Source organism: Mycena indigotica (genome assembly GCF_014461135.1).
Source record: "Mycena indigotica strain 171206Taipei chromosome Unknown Mind.scaff0008, whole genome shotgun sequence".
NCBI lineage: Eukaryota > Fungi > Basidiomycota > Agaricomycetes > Agaricales > Mycenaceae > Mycena > Mycena indigotica.
The window spans coordinates 1,877,161-1,891,828 of NW_023503007.1; the positions used below are offsets into that span (position 1 = coordinate 1,877,161).

At 56.0% G+C, this 14,668-nt stretch overlaps 4 protein-coding genes across 4 annotated transcripts; 2 read left to right on the forward strand and 2 right to left on the reverse strand.

Moving 5' to 3' along the window:
- Nucleotides 1-714: 714 nt before the first annotated feature.
- On the forward strand, nucleotides 715-3,010 carry MIND_00928200 (uncharacterized protein; the record flags this gene model as incomplete). The annotated part of the gene is made up of 2 exons (XM_037365909.1): nucleotides 715-1,313; nucleotides 1,363-3,010. The coding sequence occupies 2 exons, from the start codon at nucleotides 715-717 to the stop codon at nucleotides 3,008-3,010; spliced, it is 2,247 nt and encodes a 748-aa protein (XP_037217321.1).
- Nucleotides 3,011-7,444: 4,434 nt separating this feature from the next.
- Nucleotides 7,445-8,013, forward strand: MIND_00928300 (uncharacterized protein; the record flags this gene model as incomplete). The annotated part of the gene is made up of 4 exons (XM_037365910.1): nucleotides 7,445-7,459; nucleotides 7,519-7,693; nucleotides 7,743-7,802; nucleotides 7,850-8,013. 4 exons carry the CDS (start codon nucleotides 7,445-7,447, stop codon nucleotides 8,011-8,013), a joined length of 414 nt encoding a protein of 137 aa, XP_037217322.1.
- Nucleotides 8,014-11,779: 3,766 nt separating this feature from the next.
- Nucleotides 11,780-12,673, reverse strand: MIND_00928400 (uncharacterized protein; the record flags this gene model as incomplete). The annotated part of the gene is made up of 2 exons (XM_037365911.1): nucleotides 12,141-12,673; nucleotides 11,780-12,086 (listed from the first exon to the last, which is right to left on the reverse strand). Exons 1-2 carry the CDS (start codon nucleotides 12,629-12,631, stop codon nucleotides 11,780-11,782), a joined length of 798 nt encoding a protein of 265 aa, XP_037217323.1. The 5' UTR covers nucleotides 12,632-12,673.
- Nucleotides 12,674-13,270: 597 nt separating this feature from the next.
- Nucleotides 13,271-14,345, reverse strand: MIND_00928500 (uncharacterized protein; the record flags this gene model as incomplete). The annotated part of the gene is made up of 5 exons (XM_037365912.1): nucleotides 13,271-13,333; nucleotides 13,383-13,640; nucleotides 13,689-13,851; nucleotides 13,902-14,136; nucleotides 14,183-14,345. 5 exons carry the CDS (start codon nucleotides 14,343-14,345, stop codon nucleotides 13,271-13,273), a joined length of 882 nt encoding a protein of 293 aa, XP_037217324.1.
- Between the last annotated feature and the right edge of the window lie 323 nt (nucleotides 14,346-14,668).

Genomic DNA, 14,668 nt, shown 5'->3' on the forward strand with positions numbered 1-14,668 from the left:
AGCCCTGGCCCCAAGCCCTGACAAGCCCTCCCGAGGGCCGGGCTTGGGCCGGGCCTGAGAGGGCCGGGCCGGGCAGGGCTCGAGGGCTCGGGCCCGGCCCTAGTCAACACTATTCAAAACTAACACGTGTGACGTGTTTCGTCAAACCCGTTTCGAAACCACCATTACTCATAGCACCCTAAGTTGGAGCCCTAATCGCACACTCACACTATTAAATGGGCTATACATACTCCGTTGCAAATCCCACGCCGGCCGCCGTGCCGCGCCTGATAGCCAGGACACCGTAAATTTGATTGTTGATGCAAAAAGCTCTGCCCGGGACAAGCCATGCTGGAAGGGCATCGGGTCCGCCGCACCCTCAACAGCTACATGCAAGGCGACAGGCAGAGGCAGGGAAGTTGGGCTCCGCGGCGAAGCGCCTGGACACAGTGGCGTCCTGTGCTGGGAGCCCATGCCAATACTAGTGGTGACACAGAGAATGACCACAGTAACGCCAGCGGCCACGGCCTCGAGGACTGTGCCTGGTCCACACGCTCAGTTGTCCCACTAAAGCAAGAAGCTGCCTGCGGCGCGCGTTGGGCCCAGGCGTTGGCATCACCCGGTGGTGACAGCGGCATTACGTGTGCGTTACGTGACGACGTGAGTCACTGGTCACGTAACGCCGCTGCTCTTCTTTTCCTCCCACCACCACTTCTTTTCTTTTTCGTCCCGCACATGGCTGATAGAGACACACTGACGCTGCGCCGCCGCCCGGCCGTTGTCTTGCGGGGCTCTGGACCCGGGCCCTCGTCGCCCGCAGCGGCAGGGACCTCGACAAGAGCAGGGGCGGGGACAGGCAGCGGCAGCGGCAGCGGCAGGGAGAGTGGGACCCCGCTGGTATGTGGGGCGCCGAGGAGGGGGATAAGGGACGAGCAGAGGACGTGGCGGGTGCATATACTGCCTGAAGAAGAGCATACCCTCCCATCGATTAGGCAGATGTCGACGGGGTGTGGGGCGGTGGTGCATAGCGGGGCGACGGTGGTTCCTCGTGCGCCGAGGGTGGGGCCGAGTAGGCGCGGGGTGGGTAGAGCGAGTGGTCGCAGGGTAGGCGATAATGCGGATGAGACCGAGACGGAAAGGGACCGAGACGGGCAAAAGGAAAGCCAGGAGGAGGAGACGATATGGGCGGCGCAAAGTGGGGTGCTGGGCCCCGCAGTGGTCACGCTGGACGACGCGTATCATACACTTGCGATGGGTGCGATGATGGTGCGGGGCACAGTCAGCGGGGGCGTGAGGTGTGGGTGTGTTTCGCGGGGGCTTGGGTGCGCCATCTGGTGCGTTACCATCGCTTTTGCTTTAGCAATTGGTGCTGAATGGTGCTAGTGGGAACGCACTTGGCGTTGAGAGGATATTCTGCGCTACCCACAGCGGTCCACGGACGTCTTGCGTCTTTCTCGGCAGCAGGGTCTCTCCAGCACCTCTTTCCATGTCCATATTCACATCCACTTCCCTCCCCGATCTTCACACAAACACCGCTTCTCTACCATCCACTGTCCCCGCCTCGCCCACCGTCCTCGCTCCTGCTCCAGCAGTCCCCGGACCGTCTCCACCCCCGCCAGTAGACTACTCCGACATGCCCGACCTCGATGATGTGAGCAACAGCTCTGACGACGACGCGGCGGGCCCCGGCTCTGACGCGGCAGACACAGATGTTGAGGAGCGGGACGAAGAGCGCATGATCCTCGCGCGCGCAGAGGCGAATTTGAGGCGGGCATTAGATGCCCCGGCCCCCACGGCCATACCGGAGATTCCTGGCGCGAGGGCAGCGTTGATGGGGGTGATGGGGAGGCTGCAAGGGGAGATCGAGGGGCTTGCACAACAGGCAAGGCAGGACCCAACGGAGGGGGAGACTGCAGAAGAAGGGCCAGGAGCTGAGCAGCAGCAGCAGCAAGAGCAACAAAACGAGGACCGAATACGGGCCGAAGTGCAAGAAGAGGAGACGCAGCCACTCCTCGTAAACGCGCAGTTTCCAAACCAGGAAACGGACGACGTCCTTGAGCGCATGATGGAGCTAATGGAGCGCTCACGGCTTGACCCAGCGTCGGACGCCGCGCCTGCCCCGGTTCAGGCTCCACGCAGACAGCCGACGTTGAGGACAGAGGAGAGCGTCATGGAGTACTTCGGGGCGCGGCGAACTGAGCAAGGCGAGCCAGCAGCTAGCAGGACATCTAGCTTCTTCAGGAACATTTTGAATACCCCGACCCCACCGTCGCCCAGCGAAAGCGCGGGCACCGCCGGGATCGTGTACCCCACGTCACCGCTCGGGGCGGACCGGACGGCGTTCGTGCCCGGGGAGCCCGAGGCGCCGTCGCCGGCGATGTTCAGGGACCTGCACATGCAGATCGACGCGACGATAATGCGTCTGGAGGCGGCCCGGGAGCGAAGCGCGGCCGTCCGGGCGAACCTGGTGGCGGAATGGGCAGAGGTGGACCGGGGGGCGGAAGAACGCTTGAGGGAGCTGTTGGTCAGGGCCCAGGTGGTTAATCTGGCGGGTACCGGCAACAACAGCACCGGTGCGTTGGACCCACAACCGCTGGCGGCGCTGGGGGGAAGCCAAGCTGTGACGACCCCCACAGCTCCCCCCGTGGCTGCCCGCACCAACCCCGGCGCCTCCGGCCCGATGCCGCGCCTCGACACGGTGGACGCGATGACGCGTGTCCTCAGGGCGGGGAGCCAAATTGGAGACCCGCGCGCAACGGCAGCGGCAGCGCAAGGGCTGGTGAATTTGGAGGTGATCCAGGGCCGGGTGGACGAGATGATGGAGCGTGCGGGGGTGCTGTTGGGCCAGCGGCCGGGGGCGGAGACTGGTGCGGGTGCGGATGCGGATGCGGATGCGGATGCGGATGCGGATGCGGATGCGGATGCGGATGCGGATGCGGATGCGGATGCGGATGCGGATGCGGATGTGCATTTAAACACGGAGGAGGCAGATGCAGCGCGAACCGAGAGGCGGATCGTGTTCGAGCGGTGAAGCGCGTTTTTTGATAGACTCATGGTTTGACCAGGTTACTTAAATCCATGAATGGTTGGTGGAATAACACTGATTTCGCCCAGTTCCACTGAATAACAGCTCGGTGGGACTCGTGCGATCGCATGTGGCAGTTGCAATCCGTCCGGGCGCGTGGCGGCTGGGAAGCAGGGAGCGAAAGTGATGCTTCGCTGGTACACGAATCGACACTGTGGGAGTGTGATTTGCGTTGAACGTAGAAATATCAAAAACCGAGCCGTAGTGGTAATATTTAGGCTAAAAAGCTCTAGCAATAGCTAGAATAGCGGTAGCCTAGAAATCTAGGTATTCCTAGTCTCTATATTTCAGCAGTGTAATTACTATGATATTATTCTTTATTTATTTATTTTCTGCCTTGATATCACCTTAATTTTGATGGGGATGGTGATCCTTGATATATATATTATTGATGTGGAACGATTTTTGATGGCCATCAGTAGTTTTGATCACTGTGTCAAGCTATATCATTTTGGTCCCAATTAGGATAATCCTAAACACAGGCCTTCCCCACTATATACCGGGTCATCGGCCTGAAGAAAAGGAGTTAGCATTACTATATATAGTATTTTTAGCATCAAATCTATCAATTTGATGCATTAATAACCCATTTCTAAAGTCTTTCTTGGCTGGGAAAAGTCTTCCTAGAGTTTTAGGCTACTGCTATTCTAGCTATTCCTAGACCCTAGGCTAAATCTTACACCTACGGGTGAAAAACCGCAGGTCACTCAAGGTCGACACCACATCTCAGGTCATGGAACACTTAGGCGTGTGCACCAGCAGTACTTAACCAAAGTCTCTCTCCCACAAGAAGTAGGCTGTCAGCCTGCTGTCATGTCCCCCGCTGTGTCCAGTACAATGCATCAAGCATGTCACCTGGGGACCCTGGCCTACTATGATCCTCGGCATGTAGCTGGTTGCAATGCAGAGCTCTTAGCCCAGCAGACCTCCCAGTGCGGCTATTCCCTACATTATCATTTTGTTTACACTTGGTTTGATAAAACAGAGGAATTCATAGCCCATTCAATTCAAATAATGCGGATGCAATGGACCTGAACTTTGGTTGAAGTTGGCAATTGCCATTTGCCAGTGATTGGGGGTGGCATCAATGTTGCCCTCTGGTTATCGCATCATCCGCATCTCCCGACGCACTGGCAGTACTTGCATGGCGCACACGTAGCAGACTTGTGATGCCTCTGCCAGCGGGACCGGTATGTAGACGGCGCGTGGATGCCGTAGTGATCGTAACGGGCTGGGTGACCCGTGACGGGCCGTGAGGACGGGCCTCCGCGGGAACGGGTGCGGGCCCGATGCCCAAAACCCGCTGGCCCTCGTACTGGCCCGGCGGGCCCGGCTAACCCGGTGCCGCCAGCAGGCCAATTCTTCGGGCGTCGCGGCTAGGCCCTGCGGGGCCTTTTGCATTCAGATTGCTTGGAAAACCTAATTGAGATACAGCATGTCGACTACACCGTGTACTTTTTCTTCGTTTGTGTACGTTTGCTATAATTGTTTTTCATGATATCACTCTCTTCTCAACAACGACTTGAAGGAGCCGCCGGCGATCATCGCTCAAACACGACCCGCTTCCGGGGCTGCGCCGCGCCCTCATTGATATTGTCATGTGGATTCGGTTCGGGGTCTGGCAGGTGGACTTCAGATTGCGGCTCATCAACCGCGTTGTTCGAGATCTGCGGTGCTTGAGCCGCAAGGACATCTCCGCTCGTCATACCTTCAGCCCGCTCTACTACCCGTGCAGCCCCGCGCTGTACCTCGGTTGCCTGCGCCTGTACCTCCGAGGCTCCGCGCTCCGCCGGCGCCGCTGCCAATGTCTGCGAACGCGTCTGCACCATCTCTGCCAGGAGTGCCCGGCCCGAAGCATCATCGTTAAGACTCTCTGGTTGGGCCAGGAGCTCGTTCGCCGCGGCGATAGCGGCAGCAGCGTCGCGGGCTGCCCGCGCCGGGCTCCGGCGTGGCCGGCCGGATCTCGAAAAAGTCTTCCGTGACTGGCCAAGATTTGTTGACTTGCACGAGCAAACAGATATAATGACGCACCGGTGATGTGGAGAACCTCGCGGCGGCGGGCGGCATCTACAAACGCGGGTTGATGCAGCGCCGCGAAAATGAGCGGGCCACTCGGGACCGTGGGGACTCCGGCCGGGCCGGCGGCGTGGCGTCCGCTCCACCGCTGCCTTCTCTTTCGCTTGCTTCCACGCTAGCGTGCTCCGCCTGTAAGCGCTCCCGCCTGAGTCCCTCCATTTCCTCCTGTATCGTCCGGATGGTCTCAAGCAGCGCCGCCTGTGTCTGCAGCACATTCCAAGGGGGGTTCAAGATCCGAATCACGGATATAGGGTAGGAAAGTTTTTTTCCGACCCTCCGGGGACCCGCCCCTCCCCCCCCTCCTGCCATATAGGGTAATATGTTCCCACGATTAGCATCTGACCACTGATACGATCAAAAATTGGCATAAAAAATTTAATCTTTGTGAAACTTTTTTTTTTCAAAAAAATTTATATATTTGTATATGTATGTGTGTAGGCATCTATATACCTGGAACCCTTAAATACACATGGCAGGCCATATCACTGTTCAATATGTTTACCTCTCATCCATTACCTGATGATGGGCCTGTGATAGGGTGTACTATCCAGGCGCATGGGCCTGAAAGTATATAGATATAAGTATGGGGGTTGTGAACTATAGGAATGAGAGTGTATACACTATATTTTCAGTGTCTTTACACCTATATAAGCCCCAAATCTTTTATATATAAAAAGTTTTTTTTACCCCCCCGGGACCCCCCCCCCTCCCCCCGGGCACCACAAAGTGCCAGCGAGTGCCGTGTAGGACCGTGGGAGTGCCGAGTGCCGAGTCGAACTGCTGTGGCAGTGCCAATTGGGTATATTTCATGTCAATAAGCTTCTTGCTATCTGTCTTAGCTTATATCTACTCTTACAATCTTATAATTTTAACAAAAAGTCCATATCTGAGTTCTATTTTAGATATAGGAGACTGAAATACACTTGATTTGGGTCAGAGTCTGCATAATTGAAGAGTCTAGCTGTAATTTCAAGCCACACTGGTATTTTCAAACAAGATAAACATCTCTTGAAACTTGGTCAGACTCGGTCATATGATGGAAGTACACGCTATTACACGGTACTACACGGCACTTCCGTGCTTGAGTGCCGTTTCATGCGGCAGTTGCACAGCATGGCCACGGCAGTTGCACGGTGCATGCACGGCACTTTCACGGCACTCTGTCACAGCCCTCTCGGCACTACCCAGCCCACACATACTCATTTCCTCTGTTACGTTTAGTACAGATACCGTAAGATTTGTAATACATAGCACAAGATCGGCCATTTTCCAGCGCTGGATATATTATTAAGAGCCCAAATGGATTGGGAGGTATATAGTGGCCTCTAACTTACCCAAATTCACATTGACATCGAATCCATGGCATCCCAGGCGCTCAAGCTTGAGTCGACTCCGCAGCTTTGGCACCATTCGTCATCGTGAGACAGATCGGCTGTGGCTGTGATCATCGCGGCTCTTATTTCCCATCCACCACCATCGGCACAGAGTTCGCTCTTTCCTTCGCCCGTTGCTCCTTTCTTGCGACACTAGGTGTCCATCGGCACAGAGAGCCACTCTCAACGTGTCTGCTCGTAAGCAGTACAGTCGATGACGTGGCACTCGGGACTGACAATAGGACACTCAGTACTTCTGTCGTGTTCTCGGCTCGGCTCGGCGCTCTCTCTCGTCACTCGATTGCCCACCAGTGGCAGCTCGCTGCTGGTTTTCAATGGCGGAGCCACTCCTTATCGCATTAGCAGTGTCAAATGCTGCCTTCGTGTTGCTCGTTGGTCTTGCCTATGGGAGGACAATTCAGCGCTGGGCCTCCGTCTGCTACAGTTACTGCGAAAATATAAGCAGCTTCCTGTTTAGGTAGTTTGTGATGATGTGACTGATTTTGAGTGATGCTCAGTGTGAACGACCTCTTCACCTTAACCACCGTGTTCGTTCACGCGTTATCGCGTTTGTTGACGCGCCCACACATCATGGCTGGCTTCTTATTCAACACCGCCTCCGCCACATCCAGTATATAAGCCACCAACGGCTTTGCACCCGCCCCACCACTCTCCACAATGCCGCCTCCCCATGCTCCCTCACAGCGCAAGCCTTTCACGCCTATCCAGCGTGTCATCGCCCAAACTATGCGAAACAGTACGCAATTCACACCTATTTTTCCTTTCCTCGGCGTATCCAAGCTCTCAAAGACAATAATTTTTACTGGATTGACTACTAGTACTTACTTACTACACTATACATACTGTAGCATACTTCTCTTACATCTAGTTCACTGTATCTCTTGAAAAATTGAAAATTGCGCGCATTTTGATGGTATTTTGGCTGGTGGGAATTGTGACTACCTAAACAGGAAGCTGCTTATATTTTCGCAGTAACTGTATGAGGCAATCTCCACCCTCGTATCCAGCCAGCTCATTCTCGGCCTCTACGCACTCGTTCTAATCTATATCTTGCTCAGTCTCCGAAGCCTGAAGGACGACGTTGCGCAGGTCGCGCAGGCTACCACAAGGCCAACCCGCCGTAAGCATGCCAGACCGCAACCGGTCTACGATGCGAACGGTGTGTTGGGTACCCTATCCATGCCTTTCAAGCACTAAGTGAATCGCAGACCGCCTCATAGGCTACTTTCGGGGAGACCGAAAATCCGACATCACATTCAGGAATATCGGTAAGACTTCATTCGTGTACCTCATTGTACGTTGCTGAGTATACTAGGACGTGCAACAACCGACTCTGTCTTGGATGGAGCCGCCTCGGCACCAACATCACCCGAATCTCGCCCAGCCCCAGCCGCAGTCTCCCCACCCTCACCTATCATATTCCAGCCACCGCAAGTCCATGTCTATCGCTCTCTCCAGGCTTCCGAGTGGAACGGCTAGCCCGACGGACATCTCCGATGCCAAATTCAACGTCAAGAGCTCAAGGAGACAGGGAATCTTGCGCTGTTCTGGGTGAGCAAAGCGATAGCGGGCCGCCGACCTGGCTCTCCGGACGCGCTAAAGCCGGAGGGAGGGAAACAATTCCGTGTCAACTGCCTTGGCGCGTTTCGCTGCTCGTCGCCTCGCTGCCCTCATGCCCTCACCGTCGCCCCGTTCCTCCCCTCCGTCACGGCTCTCGACATTCCACATTGCGATGTCTCTGTGGACATCCCCTTGCCCAACGCTCATGTGGTATCGAGATGGGCGCTTCCGTCTTCCGATACGGCGTTGTCTTCACACATCACGGCACTCACAGTCACGACCGTTACAGCCACAGGTTGCAGTCAGTATCGGGAACGGCGACTGGCCTGGTCGAACTGACCACCCGACGAATGGTCCTCGCTGTTGCCAGATACTTTCTCGGTTGACACTGGTACATTTACTCTCAAATCCTTGACTGCAGTGCTGAAGCGAACACTAGATTCAAGTCCAGCGAGTGCGGACGTGTCTTCTCCAGTGGTGGATGTCAACGCAAAGGCTATGTCTGACGCTCCAGATGAGTTGGATGAAAATGAACAGCAAGAGATAGATGATGACCCGCACGCTAATGATAGTGAACTAGAAGCTTAGGCCTCCCTCTTGTAGTTTGAGCAAGACAATTCTCTTTTGCTGGTGCCTGATTTTCCTGTGCGGCCGGAACTCATCACCGACGATCCTCGATCACCTCGACAATGATGGTTTTTTTCCCTTTCCTTTTCTCTCCGCTTTGTCTGTCTGCTTGATTGAATGGAGCTCCTGGTGTGTAACAGGCCTATTGCAAGTTTCTTGTGCTAACTGCGCCAGAAAACATTCCGAAGATTCTTTCGCTTTGGTCTGTCACCTTCACGCAAGCGCAAGCGCCGCAATCTGGACACCGACAGTGAATCTGGGGAGTCAGATATCTCTGGCACACAGTATCGAGGTCTTCCGCTCTGTGCGTTCGCTAACCACGTTCCTTTTCCTGCGTGTATTCTAACTTCCCTAGCTGACGAACATGACTTGGCGGGGCTAAATGCACGCGCATTGCTAGACGAGGATGGCAATGTCGTTGCCTTTTGCACGTCTGACCCGGATGCTCACACGACAACATCGAAGCCTCTCTCTCATCCGGCGCAGGCTAATAATACACGGTCAACAATCCCTCCTGCCGCTCCTCAATCAACGTCAACTACCACCACTGCCGCTGGCCGTCCTATTGCTGCTCCCGTCAATATTCTGGCAAAACAATTGACTACACCTGCAGGAGAAACATCTCAATCGGCTCAACTCGACCAATTAGCACAAGAGAACGATTGGGACTTTTGGCCCGATGGAGATTGGTCGAAGACATACCCACTTGCGATGGTCACTGAGTTAAAAATGAGGGTGAACTGGGCCTTCGAGACGGAAGGGGGAAGTAAGGGGTCGACATTTGCAGTGGATTATCGTGGCGGCAAGATCACGAAACGCCGCTGCCTTGGGTACATTCGCTGCACCAATGATCAATGCCAGATCATCGAACGTCCGCACACGAAGGAGAAATTTCGACGAAATCAAGTACAGAAACTCTGCAGCTGTGGCGCTTCACGAAACCGTGTCCCATGTGGGGTAGTATCCAAGTACTGGGTCTATGCCGGTGGAGTTCACTACGAAAACGGGCGGTACACACTCCCATCCGAAGCCACCCAACATTAAACGACTCACACCGGGCGAAAGCCGCCAGCTCGAAACGATTATCCGGCAACATCCTACTGCGGGACCGGCGGAACTCTTGACGGGAGCGGCAGCTGTCGGTGGGCCAGGACCGTCGGTAGCCCAAATCAATCCCGCACTCCTCAATCCTCATCGCATTCGATACAAGCGGGGCAAGGTCATCCGGCCGAGCATCAAAACCTCAGATCAACAATTCGAGCCAGCCATCGCTGCTTTCCAAAAGGCCCATCCTGATTGGACTGTTGCCGTTTACTACCATGGGAAGCTACGAGTCATTGTCCTGCAATCCCCCTTCATGCGCAAATGCTCAGTCAAGGACAAAATCGACACGGAAGCGATCAACGGCACAGTTTCGGATGCGGCACATAATTATTTTCGTGGCAAAAATGACCTGATTTTTGTCAGCTCGACCTTCGAGCCCGAGTTTCTCAAGTGTTGGGTACCCGTTGTGATGTCTTATTCGAATGGGGCAACGGCTGAGCACTACGCGATTCATTTTCGCCACTTGATTGAAGGTATTGCCAAGGAATATAAAATTCGGTGCCCCGGCACACCATTTACAGACACTCTTTTGGCCAATGTATGTGACATTTCATTCTATCGAAACGCTCACAGGACGGAAATTGTTACAGGTGGTCGATTTCAGTGACGCGCAACGAAATGGGTTCATTCGCGCGCGTATGTGGAATGGAAAATGGATGATCCGAAGAACACCGAAACGCCCGAAGCCCTTCAGATGGCTGCCGAAGCGCTGCTCAAAGGCTGCGAAGCGTCATTTCAAGGAACAAATCTCACGAGTCAGCAAGATAACTCGGATTGTGCCGCCAAATCAACGCCTTATCTTCGAAAATCGTGTTCAGGAGCTGCTGTACTGCAAGACTTTGGACGCATTTCATGCTGTCGCCGCTCGGCTAATCCAAGACTTCCCCCTGATCGAACCCTGGCTATCGTGGTGGCTACGTCCGCAACATGCTTCCATGATTTTTCGGGCTGAGATGGCCATGGACACGGACTTGTTTTACTCATTACCCGCCACGACCAACGCGGAAGAGGCGATGCATCATCGTCTCTACTCGATGGTCAAGCGTCTGAACAGTCTATTCGAGGGCTTGGAAGGCCTCGTGAGCGCCGGCAATACTTTTGCAGACCAATATATGCATGCTAAGCCTAAAATCCGTGATTTATCCTGCTAAGCATTGCTGATTCACGCGTAGACGGAGACCGCCGTCATCTGGTTCCTCTTCTGTACCATGGTCAACTTGTCCGACGCACAGCAGACTTACCGCGTGTTGATGGTCAACCTCCACGAAAGAAGGTTCGTTTTGACACCCATAGAGACGACAGGCATGCCTCCACTGGCACATCTATCAGAAGTCCCATCTCCGTCGCAGCACAAAGCGATCGTGCAGTGCCGAGCAGTACTTCTCACCGCAGCACACTGAACCCAACCTCCCCACATCGCACTCGTGCTCGAACGCGGTCGGAACCAGCCTCAAATCACTCGAGACACACTCTCAAGCGTCGCAAGGTGGTAGCCGAGGGCAGAGGGTGGTACACCTATGAAGAGTCTGCATCGTTTGGCTTAGAAGCCTCAGATTCAGTGCCATTCAACTCAGAAGATAATGATGGTTAAAATTGTTGTTATTCATTTACACTATTATGCTACTAGTACTTGATTCCTATTTATGAGAGTGATGTGTGGCAGTATGACACATTCGGCACTTTATCTGTTACACTCGGCACTTTATCTGTCACACACACGGCACGTGTGACAGCACGGCACTTTTGCTGTCACAGCCGAAAAGCACACGGCACTTGCACGGTTCGAACACGGCACCTACACGGCACCAACACGGTATCTACTCGGCCTACTCGGCCAATTAGCGTAGCCGCCCTCCCCCCTACTCCATATGCCTGATAAGGATCTTGAACCCCCCCTTGGCACATTCGGCACCGCCGCCTCCGGGATTATCGGCATCACGTCATCGAACGAGACCTAGTTTTCAAGTTCGCGGTCCATCTCCTCCCGCCGCCGGTCCCTGATCGCATCTGCCGCGTCTTCATCATAAGGCTCATAATGGAACCAGCCGTCGTCGGAACTTGAATCGGAGCTGGGTTCCTCTGCGCTGGACTCCGAGCTGTCGTCGGCGCCGGCGAGGTCGGGATTGGGCTCTGGCAGGTCGTGCAGTGATGGCTGGGTGGGGAGTGGCGAGACTGCGCCATGAAGGAAGACATAGGATCTTTTCGGGCCATCCGAGTCGTGCGTTGCACAAAAGATGCGCTCCACACCGAGAGCGTTTCCACTAATGACTCACCGTCGACATCTTCCACAAAGCAGAAAAACGGGCATAACGCACCAGACGGCGCACGCCAAGCCCCGCGAGAGACATCCACACGCGCTTTGAGTGTCCGCGTTGCTCCCTTGAACGTGGCCAGCAATCAACATGCGTAGGGCCGGCGTGAAGTACGCCGCATCGAGGGTCACCACCGAGCGCGCTAGCTCCCCGCCTTCCGCGCCCCACTCTGACTTCTCTTGTCCTCGTTCGGTTTCGCTGTGGCTCTCGCTATCGATAGACGTGTCTGGCCCACGCCGCATAACCGCCGCCCCGCTGTGTACCGCCGCCCCACACCCAGTCGACGCCGTGGCCAGATTGTCCTCCCCGTCCCCCTTCGCCTCAGGCAGAATCTGCACCCTCCACGCACTCACTGACGTCTTGTCATGCACCATCCGTCTCGGCGCCCCGCAAACCAGCCTTGTAGTCGTCGTGTCTGTCTGAGCGAGCGGCAATAAAGGTGCCGTCGAGGACAAACAGTCATCCGGGACAAGCAATGGGTCTCCGTCGGCCATTTTGGATCGCAGCGCACGGAAAAGGTGGTGAGGGGGAAAAGACGAAGAGTCGCGTGACGTCACGCGAATGTGATGCGCACGTGCGTCAGTCACGAAACTCGAGATGGCAATCACGTCACGCGCTTCCTTCCTTGCCTTCTCCATCATCACTCCCGATCCATGACCTCCACCAGAGACCCCCCGACACTGCCTATCTTCACGCCGGCTGTTTTGCACACCAAGATCTTGTCTTCTCTGACTCGGAGTACCTCGCCAGGGCCAGCGCCGGATGACGTGGCAGATGACGGCGTGCTTCTTCCCACCATGGGCTCGTCGCTCTCACTCTCTATGAGCGGAACCCGCCCCGTGCGCTACGTTGTGAAACTACTACTAGCACGACGGCAGGCTAGGGGCAGCATCACATCTATGATTCATCAAGCACACTGCGCGCCGTGTGTGTCAGGAGGACTCCTGATCTTCACTGGCATGACGGTTGTTCCACTCTGTCTGAGACTGTCTCTAATATCAACGCCGATCTCTTCCGTTGCAGACTCGAGGTCCAGCAGAACGATAAACTTGGGAGGCAACATTGTATCATTGAACACATTCTCGACAATGACAGACACTTAGGAGCCTTTTTCGGCCCTTCTGGCGCTGCGCTCAGTAGAAGAAGTACTTGGCGACATACTTGACCTCAATCGTCGTGTCCGTGCCCGGGACACACTGTGTTCCATTCAACTCAACTATTGCGGACTCGGGCGAAACCACTCACCGAAGTCGGCGGCTGCCCCCCAACGGTGTCCACTCTGAACACCTGGGCCGCAAGCGCATCGAAGTTGGGGATGCCGTTGAGCATCAGCCAGTCGACCGTGACTGCGTCGACCGCGGGCGGCGGGGCGGGGATGTCGCCGACCTTGGCGCCGACGACGAAGGCCGTCTCGTCGCCTTTGAACCGGCCGGTGGACGTGAAGTCCCACTTGGCGTTGATCGCGCCGGGCGTGCCGAGGGGCGACGCGATGAAGTAGTGGAACTGGCGTGGTCACGTTATGCGGCAGCGGGAGGGGCAGAGAGGACTTACCCCGAGGAGGACCGGAACGCCGACTTCGGCCCCGATGTATGTCTGGCTGACGCCAGGCGGGGCGGCAACCCATGCGTCATACGCGCGCGCGGCCACGGTATTGAACGCCTTTTTGTGCGCGATGCAGGAGAGGTCGAACAGCGAGGCGACCGCGCCGATCGACCTGGGGCCAATATCAACACTGCGCGGGAAATTTCGAGTCACAACACTCACGCAAACGTGCCCGCCGCGTTGCACGTGTAGTTCTGAAACCCAACGCCGAGTGCGACGAAGAGCGGGGCCGTGGCGGGCTGCACGAGCGCGGTCTGGTTGGCCGGGATGTGCATAGAGACAGAGGTGTCGAGCGGGCAGTCGCCCTTCTTCAGCGCGGTGCTGCTTGCGGCGAGTGCATGGAGGGCGAGGAAAACAAGGCTGCTGATCATCTTCATTCTGGGATGGTGCAGTGGGTCTGGTAGTGCGCTAAGCTTTCATTTTATACCTGGGACACAACCTACCTGTGGGCAGAACCTTCACCCGGCCCAATGCGTGCGTACCGGAGCATGCAGAGGCAAACGACAACGCGGGAGGCCTTGCGGGACGCCATCTACTCGCCGAGGCGTCTACGCGTTCACTCGCCACATCGAGCCACAACGTCATCCCGCAACTACTCCGTGCCATGGTGCCTGTGGAGGCCAGCCTAGCAGACGTGCGACGGGAGAAGCACAAAACTCTTAGAAGCACGGGCTCTCGCAGGCTTGGCACCCTCCCTTCACCCTTCGCCGCGCATTCGCCCCGGCCACCGGGCTCGGCGGGCAACGGGACGCGCTTCGTTCGCCGCCTGACGTGGTGTGGAGAAGTGCGTAGCCAGGTCACTCGGCGCTACCTCGCTCAAAAGAAGCCAACGGCCGAAGCACCGGTGACCGCCGGCGGCCCCGCGTACTAGTGCACGTCTACAATTAGCACGGTCTCGCCAGCCCGGCGACGGACCAGAGACGTAATGG